Below are 17395 nucleotides of genomic sequence, written 5' to 3' on the forward strand. Positions count from 1 at the left end.
ACATTGGTTCAATCTCTCTGGTGAGAGTTCGGTAATGAATCGTATGACATGGAGACTTGATATTAATGTGATCTTCTTGGGAGATCGGGAATGTGATTGAACGGTGTGGGGACCTGATATTGGTGTGACCTCCTTTGTTGAGAGATAGGAAAACATTTGACTAGATGCGAGATCGGCTTATTTCCTAATCAGGTTACTTGTAACCGAGGAATGTCAGTTGAGGGTCGATTTTCAAATTTCATTGATTTCGGTGATCGGCCAAAATATGGTGTCGACAAGCATACTTAATTTGATTGAAATTAATATCTATTTCCATAAATTACTGAAATTACTTTAAAGGTTCAGTTATGATTTGATAAATTGAATTTAATGATCAACGTCTTTTAAACAAATGCTTATATTATTGACAATGAATATTTTAATTTTTGGAATTTTGATGAATTTCAAGATTTCCAAATTATTTGCTATAATTTTGTTAATGTATATTGTATTATATTTTAAATTATAGTTGTGCACCACTGAATTCACCACTCAGCAATAGTTTTGTATGCTGTCGCAGGTGAAAGTAAAGATATAGCAGCCGAGTGAGATTTCCTTGAAGACTCATTGGGATTAGCTTCGGGTATATTATAGGTATACCCTTGTATGTAGATTTTAACGTATGCATGTAATTATATGTATGTAAATAGTTTGAGCAGTTGTACAAAAATTCTTGTAATATTATTTTGGTATGTAATGGAATGAAAATTATTGTAATATTAATTTGAGAATTTATTTCCCCTACAAAGTTTTGTTCTACCACTTTTAATACCCAATGAATGTGATTATTTAAATTTTTGTATTTTGTGAATGATCAATTATTTATTTTACATTTAACATTGTGAGACTGAAATGAGATGTTTCAGTATTGGTTTAAAATAAATTGCGTTTGATTGCGAACTGAGTTCTTGTATGGAATTAAGATGAAATTGATTTGTATTGGAGTTGTGGTTGAGAAAACATATTGGAAGTGTTTTTCCTTTCAGGTTTGAAGAGCTGTTTTCTTAAAATACAGCTAGTACTCTGCCAAAATTTAGAAAAAATTTTGTAACATCAGATTTTAATCGAGAATTTGATTTATGACTTAGTATCAATTAAAGATTTTTAATATTTGATATAAATTACCCACCAACTTAAAAATGAACGGAAATTGTTTTAAAATCCCTTGTAGTATATTTAATGGGTTACCGGTAGGCGAAGTACGGTAATTCATTAGGTGTACTACGAGATCATGTTATGCCTTACGAGGAGTAGGGTGTGACAGATGATATGCTATGGATATTGTTTTATGGTAACTTGGAGCAGTGTGCGCGTGTTAGCGTGCTTGCGTTGGCGTGGGTGTGGTATTGGATATGGAGAGGATGGGTAAATGCGGTTAGAGCTTGACTCTCTGGGACCTGATCCTTTTATGGATAAGTCAAGGTAGGCACAGCTCGATATGATCTCGCTGGCCCCTCATTTTGTCTATTAAGTGAAAGTCTGGCTTGAGATGTACTCGCTGACAGAGGTTGGATTAAGAGAGTTGTATAGGGAATCAGCTCCCATATATGTACTGTTTGAATATTATGTGAGTGCGTGAGTGCTCCAAATTACCCTTTTGCTGTTATGATGTGATTTGTATGAAAATTATGAAGGTGTTGCATTCCACTTTTTAGGATGCACTAGCTTTTGATAGCTATAGAAATTGTGCTTAAAATCGGTATTTTACTCTCTGAGTTGAACGCTCACTCTTGTTCACCTTATTTTTCTAGGATATAGGAGATTTCTTATTGAGTTCTAACCTGCCTCTCTCTTTCGCAGGGTATCTATTAATATCTGTTAAGTTTTGTATAATTTTACTAACTTCTATAACTCCACATGTGTTAGAAGTACTTTATTTGATTTGGGTCTGTATTATAATTATCACATTGGATTTGTAAACCGATTAAATGCTTGTATGATTAGATTGAATGAGGGAGCTGAGCTCCCATTTTATTTTATGACAATATGAGTATGTGGAGGGTGAGCTGAGCTCCCCAAGTTGGTATATATTGTGTTTACAAGTCGAGTGAGTCAAAAACTCCCCGTTGGGTGGTCCCAGTTATGTCCAGTTGTTTTCTTGAAATTGGGCTCAATATGGGCCTTGGGATTTGGTTAAGAAATACTTAGGCTTACTACTGGCCTCGGGGGATTTAGGTTGGCTCAGGTCCTAGTGCCGGTCCAACCCATAGGTTGGGTAGTGACATAAATAATTATTATTATCTTTTATACTAAGTATTTAATATCATTTTTTATTTAATTCTTTTTAATTTCATTTTAAATATCTTTACTATTACCATTGTTACCCTAATTTTTATGATTAACTAATTAAAAATATTAACTATATTTCAATAATTTTATAAATTTCTCATTTAATGATTCTTAAATTTTTAATTATTTCATTTAATTATAAAAATTTAATAATTATATATTTTCAAATTAATAAAATAATTTAAAATTATACTATAAAAGTAATCACATGGAGTTAAATATTTTACCCTCTCTTTCATTTTTATATATTTAATAAATTTTAATTTACTTTAATATTATTTTATTTTTATTTATTTTATTTTAATACATATTTAATAAAACATATTTTCAATTATATATTGAATGCTATATATGTAATGAATTATGAAACGATGAAACAAAATTTTATATTCATAGTTATAGTAAACAAGAAATTTATAATAATATTCAATTTTAATTATTTTTTATATTTTTTAGTATAACTAATAAATAATTAATATTATTACTTTGATTAATATTAACCATGTTATATTGTTTTATTTTGATTTAGAAAAATTTTTAAATTATATATATATATAATTATGATTAAGTTATTAATTCCCTAATTATGTACATATAAGTTATAAATTAATTAATTATTACAATTAATACTATAATAAGTAGCTATTATTATTATTATTATTATTATTATTATTATTATTATTATTATTATTATTATTATTATTACTACTACTACTTAGAAAGTTCAATTTAATTAGAAATAGAAGAAATTAAGAATCAATTAGACTAATTTATTAATTATTTATAATAAACAAATATGTTAATTTTTTATATATTACATTTTCGCTTCCTGATGAAGAGGTAGTTTAGATTTTTGTAAAATAAATTCAAGAAGAGATTTGTACTAAATGACAATTTTTAATTAAATTTATTGATGGTAATTTTTTTTGTATTTACCAAATAATTATAATATACAATTATTATATAATTTAATTTTCTAAATATAATCCTTAATTAATTTAATCTTCTAAAATTAAATAATGAAAAAATATTAATTACTAAATTATTATAATTCATTATGAGATTTTCTAATTTTTAATTTGAAATAAATTATTTAACTATTACCCTATTAATACTATAATAAATAATCATTATAAACTAACTTAAAATATATTAATATTGTACATATATATATATATATAAATATATTATGAAGTTTTTATTAAAAATTTTGAGAAATAAAAATAATAAAAATAAAATTTAAAATAAATAATAAAAAAAGTATGAAACTTGACATTCCCTTTTATATTATTGTCACGTGGCTATACGTAATATTCTCCTTCATAATATTATCATGTGACATTTTTTATTATATGTAAATTATAAATTATTTAATAATTATCTTATTAATACTATAATAAATAACCACAATTATAAGGTATCTTATAATATATTAATATATATATTAATTACACACACATATATATATTAATTATTTCTATTGTGAAATCTTTGTTAAAAAATTTTTTTTGCCACAACTGAAAGTTTAATTCCTTTAAAATATCTCCAAATTATAATCAAACACATTTGAATTTTTTGAGAAATTAATAATTAAATTTTCTTTTAAACATGTCTAATTATTAAAAATAATGTCTATCCATCAATTTTTAATTTATTTTACAAGAGAAAAGGCAACATTAATCTTTTTTTATATGTTGTAAATAGTTATAATATATAATTAATAAATATAATTATCACATATTATTATGTTATCTAATTTTTAATTTTAAAAGTCAATGCAAGTAAAATCAATATTTATATTTATTTTGAATGAAAATTAATAGTTAAAAATTTTCTCTTTTCCTTTTATATATTTAATAAATTTTAATTTACTTTAATATTATTTTATTTTTATTATTTTAAAATATTATTATTATTATTATTATTTAAAAAATCATATATATACACACTAGCACAGATATTCTGCTAGTTTATAAAAATAAATTGTATTCCTTTATCTAATAAAAATAGATTTATTTTCCTTTTTTATCATATATATACACACTAGCACAGATATTCTGCTAGTTTATAAAAATAAATTGTATTCCTTTATCTAATAAAAATAGATTTATTTTCCTTTTTTATCTGTCTCAAATTACATTACATGTTACTTAAAAAAAAAATTTATTTATCAACTTAACATGTCCTCGTTTAATTTATATATTGAAAAAGTAATATTTATTAATTTTAAGAATAATTTAATATGTAAAAAAAAGACTAAATAAAATTTATTATTTTAATTATATTAACTACTTTTTTTTTTTTAATTTATGTGAAAATTGAAAGCGCTCTATTTTTATGGGACGAATGGAATACTAAGAAGTTATGCCACACATAATTAGAATGTTTATGCTATTGGTTGGAGTATTATCGTCTTTGTATTGGTTTGTGTTTCTTTCGAGTTGTAAAGTGCACTTATGCATATTTTTTGAAAATTAGACTTATAGTTGAAATAAATAAGTTATGAATATTTGAAGTATCAAAAAAATTATGAATATTTGATTACGTGTATATTAATTAAAACAGCTAAAATATAAATTTGTAAAAAGATGCATAAACCTGTAAAATATAAAAAAAAATACAAATAATTTAAAATTTAAATTTATAAATAAAAATCACAAAAATAAATTTATTTCTTGATAATAAAGTAATTTCAAATCAAAACATTTAAAATTTAAATCTTAAGCATTTTTTATTTATTAAATAAATATTTTCATATTTATTAGACAATCATATATAATATTTTTTTTATTAAAATGAAAAAAAAAGGATCAATAAGGAATTTAGTTAATTAGTTGAATGGCTTAGATTTGGATAATTATCATTACCATTACTGAATCCCCCAACGAGCGGCCCTTTCTGTTTATTCTCCAAAATGCCATTTGTCAATTTTGCACTCATTATTTTTTTTAAATAAATATTATAAAAAAATTCCTATTTTCCTCATATTTATAACTATTATAATTAATATGAAAAAATTATCGTCACAATAAAATATAAAAATTCTTATATATTTATTTTATATCTATATATTTATTAATTATTTATATATAATTTTTTTTACCATCACAATGCTTGTTTGGTAATGAAATTGGATGATAAAAATTACTCTTAAAAAAATTATTTTAAATTTTATTTAATTATTTTCGATGATAAATATAAATATGTACGATGGCTAACATTACTTCAAATATTCAGTAGCTGTAAGCAATGGTTGACAGCTGTAGACAATCAAATTTTAACTATAAATAATTATTATTGTTATAGATAAAATTTTAATTTTTTAATTATGCTTTAATTATTACTATATTTATATTTATTTTTAGAAAAACTGAAAAAGAAGAAAATAAGGAAATAAGGAGGTGACGAAGCGACCGCCGTCATTAAGGCGTGGGCAGCAGCTAGTGCTGTATATTAAAGCATTCCCATTCTCCGTGCTTCTACACGAGTGAGTGAGTGTAGAGAAACAGGAGGAAAATGGCGAAATCATCAGAAGCACAACACCCACAGAAGGTTTTTGGTTGGGCTGCAAAAGATACGTCTGGGATCCTTTCTCCTTTCCATTTCTCTCGAAGGTATTTCTCTTTTTTTTTTTTTCCCTTTTATTATTAGTTTTTTGTTTCGTTGTGTTTTGCTTTTCTCTTTCTCCTCCTGATGAATTAGAAAAGACAAGGAATAGCTTTTCAGTCTCGCTGTGGATGAGGCTTTTATTTTATTTTATTTTTTAAATCGCTTCTATTTGTCTGTCACTGTGTTTTATTTATTTAGATGATGAACATGGCACTGTTTTATTATTATTGTTGGCATTTTTTAAAAAATGTTTTAGTAAATTAAAACAAATTAAGTTTTGCTTGTAATTTTGGCAGGGAAAATGGTGATGAAGATGTGAGTATAAAAATCCTGTACTGTGGTGTGTGCCACTCTGACTTGCATTCTTGCAGGAATGAATGGGGTAATGCCCATTACCCTCTGGTTCCAGGGTATGATTTTTTTTTTTTTTGTCTCAAATTTATTTGTATATTTGCACTATCTGCTTTGAAATTTCACATCCATCTGTTTTTATAAATTAAAAAAAAAAATTATGATAGTCTTTGTATAATATTGTTCAAGGGTTTTCGAATTCCATCTGAAACACTCTACTCTGTGTGTGTGTGCGCGTCTCTCTCTCTCTCTCTCTCTATATATATATATATATATATATTTCTTAAAGCAAATTGAAAAGTTTTCTGATAAAAAAAAAAAAAAACGCAAATTGAAAAGTGTGTTTGGTTTCCACATGGCTGAATCTTTGCCCTTTTTTTATGTTGTAACTTGAGATCATGATGGATCTGATTGGTCGGATAAGATTAAAAAAATAAGACTCACAAATTCCTGAATTCTTGGTGTGGATTTACTAAATTCTTATTTAAGGGAAAGTGTTGTTTATGTTCTTGAATTTTTTTTTTTTCTGCTGTGTTTCTTGTGCATTTACTGGCTTCTAGATGCAAAATAAATAGGAGGGTCTGGACCTTTTAATTTTTTTTCCTTGATAGAGAAGTGAGGTGCTAGCTGCTAACTGCCAACTGGGCCATGGCTTGATCAGAAAATAGAACATTGTGGGGCTTGTTCATTATTTGATGAAGAGAAGCCCCATATTGTAAACTTTGGGCCCATAATCCCGAAGATGTAGATGTATTCCGGACACGTGTAAGAATGTGATTTTGTGAATTCACACCTAACCAGCTTTCTTATTGTCTGTATATAAGCTGCTGAATAGTTAAAATAATTACATTTTATATGGTCTTTTATAAGATAATTTAAGTATTATGAGAAAACTCTAAAAGTAACTGTTTCTTGTTGCTTTCCTTCTAAAACCAGCCTTAGGCTACTTTTAGCAGCTATACATAGATAAAAGCTGTAATTCTACACTTTTTTCATAACATATATTGAACTGCAAAGCTGTTGCTGATTGTTTGAATGATCCCTTCATAGATGCATAATGCACTAGCATTGACACCACTCTGTTACTAGATTTTATGTCTTTGACATTCGGTTTTGTGATGCTACTCTTTGTTCTTTACCGTTAAAGACCAAAGAGTAGTATTGCCATCAAGTGTTGAATTAAATGACTTTGACTCTTCCATGTATTTAAAATGTACAAGATAATAGATGTAACTGCTTTTTTGGCAGGCATGAAATTGTTGGTACAGTTACAAAAATTGGGAGCAATGTGAAGAAATTTAAAGTGGGTGATAGGGTTGGTGTTGGTGTTATGGTGGGATCTTGCAAGTCATGCGAGTACTGCAAACAGGACTTGGAAAATTATTGCCCTAAACACATATTGACTTACAACTCCATTGACAATGATGGGACAAGAACTTATGGTGGTTATGCTGATATGATTGTTGTTGACCAAAACTTTGTGGTTCACTTTCCTGATGGCTTACCTTCTGATGCGGGTGCACCGCTATTATGTGCTGGGATCACAGTGTACAGCCCAATGAAATATTATGGAATGACTGAACCAGGCAAGCATTTGGGAATAGTGGGGCTTGGCGGGCTTGGTCATGTTGCTGTGAGGATTGCTAAAGCTTTTGGGTTGAAAGTTACTGTCATTAGTTCCTCACCAAGGAAGGAGAGTGAAGCAATTAATAGACTTGGTGCTGATGCATTCCTTGTTAGCAATGACGCTGGAAAAATGAAGGTCTGTGACATCTCAGCTTGTGTATTATAGAAATTTGAAATTAAGTTTGAATAGAAACATCAAGGTGCTCATTTGAGTTGTCCTATGAAATGATGATTCATAATTTAATCAAGTAGGAATGTAGATGATTGTTGTTATTCTGATCTTGATGCAATAGCTGCTGTGAACTGGATTCAACTGGTCTAGTAGGATTGGATTACAGTTTATATACATAGATGTCTGGCCTACAGGTGAAGACAAATCATTTGAGGCTTATATTCATTGAGGGTCTAGCCATAGCCATCCATTAAATTGGATCCCTTTAAGAATGGAGAGCTATTATTAGAATATGTTACTGTTGTATTAAAAATTGAAATAATCAGTGCATGACTGTGCGGAGATGATATCATGAAGTGTGCTACTCCTTATCTTTCAATTTAAGCTTTTGGATCATGCTTAACAATCTAAATGTATACAAAAAAATTAGACTTGGAAATCAACTGGATATTATTATCGTCCATCAGAGATCCTGTTGATTTATGTTGTCATTGTGCAGGGAGCTATTGGTACTATGGATTTCATCATTGATACAGTGTCAGCAGTTCATGCCCTGGCACCACTTCTTAGTCTGCTGAAGGCAAATGGAAAGCTGATCACTTTGGGCTTGCCTAATAAGCCCCTGGAGCTGCCTATTTTTCCTCTAGTTTTGGGTAAGTCGATTGTTATTAATACCTAAAACTAAATAAATGGAACCAGCAATGCTACGGAAGATAGGCTATGTGGAAGTCTTTCTTTGTTTCTTTCCAAGCTAATGGTTATGAGATCCTGATTAATCATATAATGAAAATCTGAAATCTTCAAAACTTGAAAAGTTATAAAGTTGACTGCTACTGTTGCTTGTGCATTGTCCTTTCTGAATTTATAGTTAGGCATCTTATTTGAATTGGAATTAAACATAATGTCTTACCATCAACAATGATTTAATTCTTGAAGAAACCTAAGATATTGGTTGGATGTCTTTACTAATATGAACTCCCTTGGAGTAATTCCTTTTAAATCTGACATTGCCTTCAAAATCCAAATGTAAACCATTGAATTCTTTCAGGAAGGAAGCTTGTTGGAGGAAGTGACATAGGAGGGATGAAAGAGACACAGGAGATGCTGGACTTCTGTGCAAAGCACAATATAACTGCAGATGTTGAGGTGATCAGAATGGATGAAATCAACACAGCCATGGATAGGCTTGCCAAATCTGATGTCAAGTACCGGTTTGTGATTGATGTGGGAAGTTCCTTGTCTCAGTTATGATGCATCATTAGCTACTGTCTCTCTTCCTGGGGCCTGGATTTTAGAATAAATTTTTAGCACATCATTCTAGTATATTTGATGTGACTGATGGAAAATTTGAAACTTTTGAAATGTTGTTGGATGGAACGGATGCTTTTCTCTGTGTTTGCCCTGAATCTTCGACGTTTTCTATTTCACTTCCCTTTATATATGGTTATCTCAAACAGAAACATATATGATATTTGGTGGGATATATTATATTTCTTTTGTTCTATCACATATAACTTTATTTTTTTTTACATGCTTTAATTCGGTGCATTTAATATAAATTTTATTTTATATGAGAATAAATTTAATAATCATTAAATTAAATATTTTTATTAAGATTTTTATAAAATTAATTAAAATATTTAATTTAATAATTATTAAATTCATTGGCAGACTTCCTATTATTCATTATCTCATCTTCATTGCATTTGGATTTATTTTTCTTATTGTGGTTGTTTTTCTGTTTGTCTTTAATGTCCCGTGACTATGATGGGGCAAGATTGAAAGAAAAAAATATTTCAATTTTCAAGGCATTATATTCTGTTTTCATCGACTGGAATCCTTCATTGTGAGGCATAATTAAATGACTTATAAAAATTGAAAATTAATGTGATGATTTGTATAATTTAATTTAAATTATTTAATTTAATTTAATTATTATAATTTAACTTTAAAATTAAATATATAAATTTTATTTTATTCAAAATTGACATTTTAATTCTAAACAATTCAAAACTTATAAATCAAAATTACTTATCTTAATTTTTTTTCATCATCTCTAACAATATATTTTTTATTTTTCATATTTAAAAACTGAATAAAATTTAAATTAATGCTGAAAATATCAGAGAAATAAAATAATTTTATTAATTTGAGAGAGATGTAGATTATTAATTAAGTAGGCATGTCTTCTCTGTAATTGAAATTTTTTTTTTAATCGAATTCATCATGAATTCAGGACATAATAAATATAATGAGATGTATATATAAAATAAATAAAATTTAAATATTTATATTTTAAATTTATAATAAATTAGTCTATTATTTTAACTTTAAAAGTATATATTTATTAAAATATAAGATAAAGTTTTTTTTTCATTAAAATATAATTAAATAATTTATCAGTATAATTTTTTAATTATTTGCGCAGAAATTTTCTTTAGAAAATACATATTATTTCTTTAGAAATTTGCTAAATCAATTCTTGCATTGATCAGAATAGAAAGGTGAAAAACGAAAATCTCCAATCAAGTTGCCACTGCTAATATATATATATATATATATATATATATATAGACTATTAGTTTAATAACGTGCATGCAAACATAGCCCAAGGTAATTTTACACCATATTACATCATTATGCCTCAAATTTCAGAATTTTGTTTCCATGTCTCCTTTCTGTGCGTTCTTTCTACAAGACTGGGACTTTTTTCAAGCCTAATAGGATCCTAATTGTATGTACACTCTACTGGAATGAGGAAAAAAAAAATGAAAAACAGAAATGTAGAAAATTATGGTTTCATCAATCACTGGTGTAATAAAGTTCCAGCCTACTTTTGGACTCAGGTATCAATATCTGCAGCATTTCATCTTGGGTGAAGTTACCTTGCTTGGTTGCACATTCTATCACATCTAAAGCACGGACAAGCACTTCCCCATTGGGTACATGCAGCGCAATGTTGCATAACAGGATCAATGCTGGGACTTGAGCAATTTTATCTCCAAAACCCACCAGCTGGATTATGGGATCTACACCTCCCAAGTCTACAATGGCCTGGGAGTGCTCTAAGTGTAGATGATTCTCAGTGCACGCAAACTTTCTGAGGGCTATTAAGGCCTCTCTGCAAATCTCAGCTTCTGATTCACTCAGATGTCGAATCAATCTAGCAAAGGAATACCCTCGCACTCGCAACAACCTTGCATTCTCAATAAGTTCGGAGTGAGGGGAACCTTCAGACAACTTGGCTTCATTTCTAAAAGGATGTTCAACTAAAGGGGCAATAATCCTCGTCTATGTAACTCTAAATGTCCGTGCCAAATTCCCAATTGCCTTAATACATGGGATAAGAAGGTTAGTATCTTGTCTTTCAATGACTTTCACTAGCTGATCAACCACTTCTTTACATGCAGGTGAACTAGGCTTAAAAGCAGATCTTCTCAAAACTGTATCTTGCTCTGCCACTTCTGTGATCTCCATCAATGCCATGGCAGAACTGTACTGAACATCTTCTGTTCCTTTCTCCAGAAGAACTGCAAAGGACGTCATTGCTCTCCACTCTGTGATACTACAACATATGGAAGAGTTGCCCTTGGCCAACTGCAAAAGTGCTCTTGCCACCATTGCTTTGATATGGGCTTTCACGTTGGGGTCTTCCAAATCATCACCTTCAAAACTTGGAAGTGAGGAATTCGCTTGATGAGGAGATCGACCGTGATATGGCTTGTCATTATTGCATTCATCAATCGCCTTGCTCATATCCAAGCGAGTCTTAGCCATTACAATTGCAAGGACTGAAGTGGCATTGTTCATAACAACAACATTCTGAACATGGTCCGTCTCAAATGCAAGGTGTTCAACAAGTAGGCGAATTATATTATGTTGAGCAAAAATATCTCGGCACTGGGGACAATTGGCCACAAGTTGTGAGATAGGCCATGCCACCTCAGCCTGAACGAGGATTTTCGCAAACACCAAACAGACGCCCGCATCAATGATGGGTTGGATAGTTTCCGAGTTACATCCTAGAGTCCCAATTGTCTTGGCTGCAATGACTTGTTCTTCTATTCTTCCTTCTTTCAACAATTTCAACAATGGGACAATTCCTACTTCATCTACGATCAACTTCTTGTTACGATAATTATCAAGAGAAAAGAAAGTAGTTCAATTACCGCATTATACCTATCATCTGGTGAGCAATAATATAGCATACTAATATATCCCCCAATCCAACCAAGAATTGGATTATTAGCGGCAATGGGAGGCAAAGAGATATTTATACCTGGTTGATCATTGACCACAAAATAATAAGCCCATGAGCAACAAGCGTTGGCTGCAGAACTTTCCAATTGGCTTGGAACTTTTCTGAAATCAGCAGCAGGGATGATGACCAAGGGGCGCTTTATGAAACCATTATTACAGCATTTGAGCACAAGAGAATGGGCATTATATAGGACTTGTTCAGTCTCATCGATGATCCGGTGTACTGGCCGCTCGTAGAATTCAGATCTTGTGTGGGCACACATGTCGCGGATAATTTTCCGTAATTTTTTTTTCTTTCTTGTCACCTTTGCCATTGAATTTCAACGCTATTAGACTTTATTTTATTGTTGGTAGGTAAACTAAAAGCGTGATAATAAATATATAATTAATTTATATATTTCGTCAGCCTTTCCTAAGTTCAGTACTCCATCTTTCCTCCCAATTGCATGATTGACTCCACCCTATTTTAATACTCAGATTAAAAAACCCTAGATAAACATCAATCTAACAGAGACACAATCGAAGCTACTAGAGTGGACATTATTCAATTACAGTTGAATAAGTGAACTAAATTAATAAAATTTTATTTTTTTAATAAAAATAAATTTAATTCAATTTAATTTAATAATAACAATAATTTTTAATTTTTTATTATGGATTTGATTATCTTTAATTTATAATTAAATTAACTGAAATATTTCTTATATGTCATTTTAATTATAAAATTATTTTTATATTTAAATATTCTTTATTTAGCTAAAAAGTAGAATATATATAAATATATTCTTAAATAGAATTCGAATTTAAGATTTCACAATTTTTGTGGTTGCTAGTAGACTGAATTAAAGCTTAGTGGTAGAGCTACATAATATATATATATATACGCAACCTTTTGAGCTTCAATCACTTCCTGCAGAAATGGCTTCCAATATTGTTGTGCTCTCATGTCTGTTATGTATCTGCCTTTTTGAGCTTCTATCATATCAAGCCTTTTCCTGGGGACCCATCGATGCCACAAAAGGGTTCATATCCCTTCATCTAAATCATTCAAACTTCGTAATTCAAAGGCCCTATGATGTTCCTGAACATCTGCGATACAGCTTCAAACATGGTGTTCATAAGTTATGGGTATACTCCACTGATAAGCCTCACTCTCCTACTAGCAGCACTAATCCCCGGACTGAAATCCGTATACATGTAAGTCACTTCTTCTTTCTGAACATTTTAGTATAATATTTCTAGGTATTAATAATATATATACATATGTATATATATATCCACTATTAAATATACGAGATCAACACACAAAATATATAATGAGATTTAATTATTAATAAATATATGAATTTTACGCATTTTTATATATATTGAGTTCATGATAAATCAGATTCAAATAAGAATTTTCCAATAATTCTATATATACCAGCTCCTGGAAGTCACTCCATTTGAGAAAGGTGGAGATGGGTTCTCTTTGTAAAATTGCTCTACTAAACCTAGCATTCCTTCTACTGGTTGGATGGGCATGTGGTTGGCCTGTTGATCCAACTCAAGGTTTCATCCAACTCCCATTTAATACATCTCATTATCATATCCAAAAGCCATATGATTTACCCGTAAGCCAAAGGTATAGTTTTCTGAATGAAATCCACAGGCTATGGGTGTACTCTACTGACCACCCTCTCTCCAAAAATAGCCCTACTAAACCACGAACAGAGATTATAATTAGCGTAAATAATCTCTAAACTCTCTAATTACTTCATTTTTTTCCCCTTTTCGATGTTACGAATCAATTTTCACGTATTGTATTATAATTATTTCACAGGGATATGATTATTCATCTGGTGTTTGGCAATTTGAAGCACATGGGTATGTGCCGAATGGAACTTCAGGGGTGTGTATCATGCAAGTGTTTGGAGCTAGCCCTCACGCCACAACCCCAATGCTGAGAGTCTACAATGGTTCATTGTCGTATTACAGAGCTCCAGTCATTGTTCCATGCATCTATAACAGATGGTTCAAGCTAAATGTGATTCATGATGTAGATGGCTCAAGTGTTAAAGTCTATATTGATGGGATTCTTACATATGAGGCACCTGGTCGTGGAGGCACTTCTCATTATTTTAAGTGTGGAGTTTATGCACAGAATGATGATTCCTATTATATGGAATCTCGTTGGAAAGGAATCAAGATTTTCAAAAAATGTGACTATTGATCTTGATCTTGATCAAACACGATTTGTAATATAATTCCCACCCCCTTCTTGTCAATTGATCCTATGAAATAAAACAAATTTAGAAGGATTAATAAGTTTTTAAAAACTTTAAATTTTAATTTCGAGTTTGTTAGAGATTTGAGTAATTTCTTAATATGATATCAAAATTTCTTATATTAAAAATTTTAAAATTCGAATCTAATTGTCTCTATTTATTAAATAAATATTTCAAAATCATTTATACTTATTTACATTCACAATTTTGCTTTAATTTTATTTAAAGAACTGATTTAAAGGGTTTATATAGTCCATAGATATATATGCATTGGTCTTCAGAGTTTTGTAGATGAAAGTGGGAAATAAAAAATATAGAGAGTGGTTAATCTTAAATCTCATCCTGAAAGTGGTGCAGCAGGTTTTACTTTATAATATTCATCGACTGATATGAGGCCCTAGACTGTCTCTTGCTCTTGACAATAAAAAAAATTAAGAGTTGATTTGATGGAGAAATATTCATATAAATTTAATTTATTATAAATTTAAAACGTAATATATAGTAATATATAGTGATAGTGATATTTATATATATAATAAATAAGATCATATATTTATATTTTATATTCATAATTAATTAAATTTAAAATTAAGTTTTTTTTATTTAATATTGCTGTTTGATCTACTATTAAAATGTATTATCTTAAGCATAATAATTAAAAGTTATTAAAAATTATTTTTATGTTAAATTTAATATACTTTAATCATAAAAACTTTAAAATAATTAAATAATTATTTTTTTCAATATCACTAATTTACTTTCTTTCAAAAATTAGATTTGAGACATGAATTTTTTTTTATCTAAACCTAATCTATTATGAAATCAAGATATAAAATATATAATGAGATTCACATATTAAATATATAAATCTCACATATTCATATTTTAAATTCATTATACATAAGATTTAGGCAAGAATTTTCCCTCTACACATATAGTAAAATTGAATGTATTCACATGTAGAATATAACCAAATGAATGATGACAAAAGAGTGGTTAGGATTCCTATTACCATATGATTAACCTTTGTTAATTTGTAAGCATATTCCAAGAAAGAGGAGAGACTCCTACCCTGCCATAAGATGACAAATTTTCTATTTGACATTTTATTGGAGCTCTCATTTAGAAAAGCATGATAATCTTTATAATTAACTATATTTATTAAAGATTATTAAAAATTATTTTTAAGATAATTTTAATATATTTTAATTATAAAAGTTAAAAAAAAATCAGACTTTTAGAAATTTTTTTGCAATAATATATTGAAACTTTTTTTTTAAAAAAAATTTTTTATCTTAGTTACCAGGCATGCATTCAACTTTAGTTTTAGTCAATGAATAAATTTAAAGCAAAATTTTTGAAATTAGATACAATTAATAAACTTAAAATGATTGAATATGATTATAAAAAATGTAGAAATGTTTAATTTTTTATAATTAAGAAAAAAATTAAATATAAAACATTTTTTATTTACAGTAAAAATCATTGTATTAATTTTTACACACTAAAAAATAAAAACACTTTATATATTAGGTATCAATTAAAGATTATACAATATTTTTTGTGCACATAAATATAATTCTCTCTCACAGAAAGAGTGAGTTCCACTCAATTATTAAAAATAATGCATATATAACCGAATGTATCTAATAATCTTTCTCTAATTATAATCCTTTACTCTACTTAATTAGCGTAAGAACTAGGGATTCGAAATGATTCAATTTCAGTTAAGATGCCAATCAAAAGCATACAAATACATACATATATATATATATATATATATATATATGGTCTTTGCCTTCACCAACATCCATAAACTTATACCTTTTGAGCTTCACTTCCAGCAAAAATGGCTTGCATTATTGTGCTCTCAAATCGTCTGTTGTATCTCTTCCTTGTTGAGCTTTTAGCATTTTCAAGCCATTGCATGGGGACGACGAACCATTGATCCCACAAAAGGGTTCATCTCCCTTCCTTTAAATCAATCAAATTTCGTAATTCAAAGGCCCTATAATGTTCCTGAACATCACCGATACAGCTTAAAAATGGCATTCACAAGTTATGGGTCTACTTCTCTGGTAAGCCTCACTTTTCCAGCAGCAACACTAATCCCCAGACTGAAGTCCGTATACATGTAATCTACCATTTTTTTTGAATATTTTCTTAATATTAATGGTAAATTTAATTTACTTAAAAGTCCGTAGATTTAAATTATGAAAACAGTCACTCCGTAAAATAAAGATAAAATTGCATATATTAATTTTTCTCGAAATTCACAAGTATGTGATATTAATTATCCTTTATATTATTATTTTTTTTTACAGGAATATGATTACTGATCATCTTGTGTTTGGCAATTCGTAGGAAATGGGTACGTACCGAAAGGTACTTCTGGAGTGTGTATCATGCAAGTGTTTGGAGCTAGCAGTGATGCAATAACCTTAATGCTAAGAGTGTGTAAAGGTTCATTGTCATATTGCAGGGCTCCAGTTATTGTTCCAAGTACATATAATAGATGGTTCAGGCTAAATATATATGATTCATGATGTGGATGCCTCCATTGTTAAGATTTATATATTGATGGGATTCTCACATATGAAGCATCGACCTGGTCGTGGAGGCAATTATAATTTTTTTACATTATGAGTTTACGCACAAGATGATGATTCCCTATTATATGGAATCTTGTTGGAAGGGAATCAAGATTTAAAAAAAAAAAAAAAAAAGTGATTGTATACGAAATGCTATTTATAATATATAAATAACTTCATTTTATACTCAT

The 17395-nt window shown here is 28.8% G+C and overlaps 3 protein-coding genes and 1 pseudogene across 3 annotated transcripts; 3 read left to right on the forward strand and 1 right to left on the reverse strand.

The window, feature by feature from the left end:
• Positions 1-5752: 5752 nt before the first annotated feature.
• On the forward strand, positions 5753-9584 carry LOC110673551 (probable cinnamyl alcohol dehydrogenase 9). Its single transcript, XM_021836682.2, has 5 exons — positions 5753-5942; positions 6234-6347; positions 7537-8050; positions 8586-8739; positions 9135-9584. The coding sequence occupies exons 1-5, from the start codon at positions 5845-5847 to the stop codon at positions 9335-9337; spliced, it is 1083 nt and encodes a 360-aa protein (XP_021692374.1). The 5' UTR covers positions 5753-5844; the 3' UTR covers positions 9338-9584.
• Positions 9585-10888: 1304 nt separating this feature from the next.
• On the reverse strand, positions 10889-12609 carry LOC110673544 (uncharacterized). Its single transcript, XM_058149494.1, has 3 exons — positions 12256-12609; positions 11425-12211; positions 10889-11331 (listed from the first exon to the last, which is right to left on the reverse strand). The coding sequence occupies exons 1-3, from the start codon at positions 12607-12609 to the stop codon at positions 10889-10891; spliced, it is 1584 nt and encodes a 527-aa protein (XP_058005477.1).
• A 655-nt stretch (positions 12610-13264) lies between these two features.
• On the forward strand, positions 13265-14558 carry LOC110673543 (citrate-binding protein-like). Its single transcript, XM_021836675.2, has 2 exons — positions 13265-13543; positions 14169-14558. Exons 1-2 carry the CDS (start codon positions 13265-13267, stop codon positions 14556-14558), a joined length of 669 nt encoding a protein of 222 aa, XP_021692367.2.
• Positions 14559-16462: 1904 nt separating this feature from the next.
• LOC110673542 (citrate-binding protein-like) lies at positions 16463-17374 on the forward strand (annotated as a pseudogene).
• Positions 17375-17395: the final 21 nt, after the last annotated feature.

Source organism: Hevea brasiliensis, chromosome 7 (assembly GCF_030052815.1).
Source record: "Hevea brasiliensis isolate MT/VB/25A 57/8 chromosome 7, ASM3005281v1, whole genome shotgun sequence".
NCBI classification, from domain to species: Eukaryota; Viridiplantae; Streptophyta; class Magnoliopsida; order Malpighiales; family Euphorbiaceae; genus Hevea; species Hevea brasiliensis.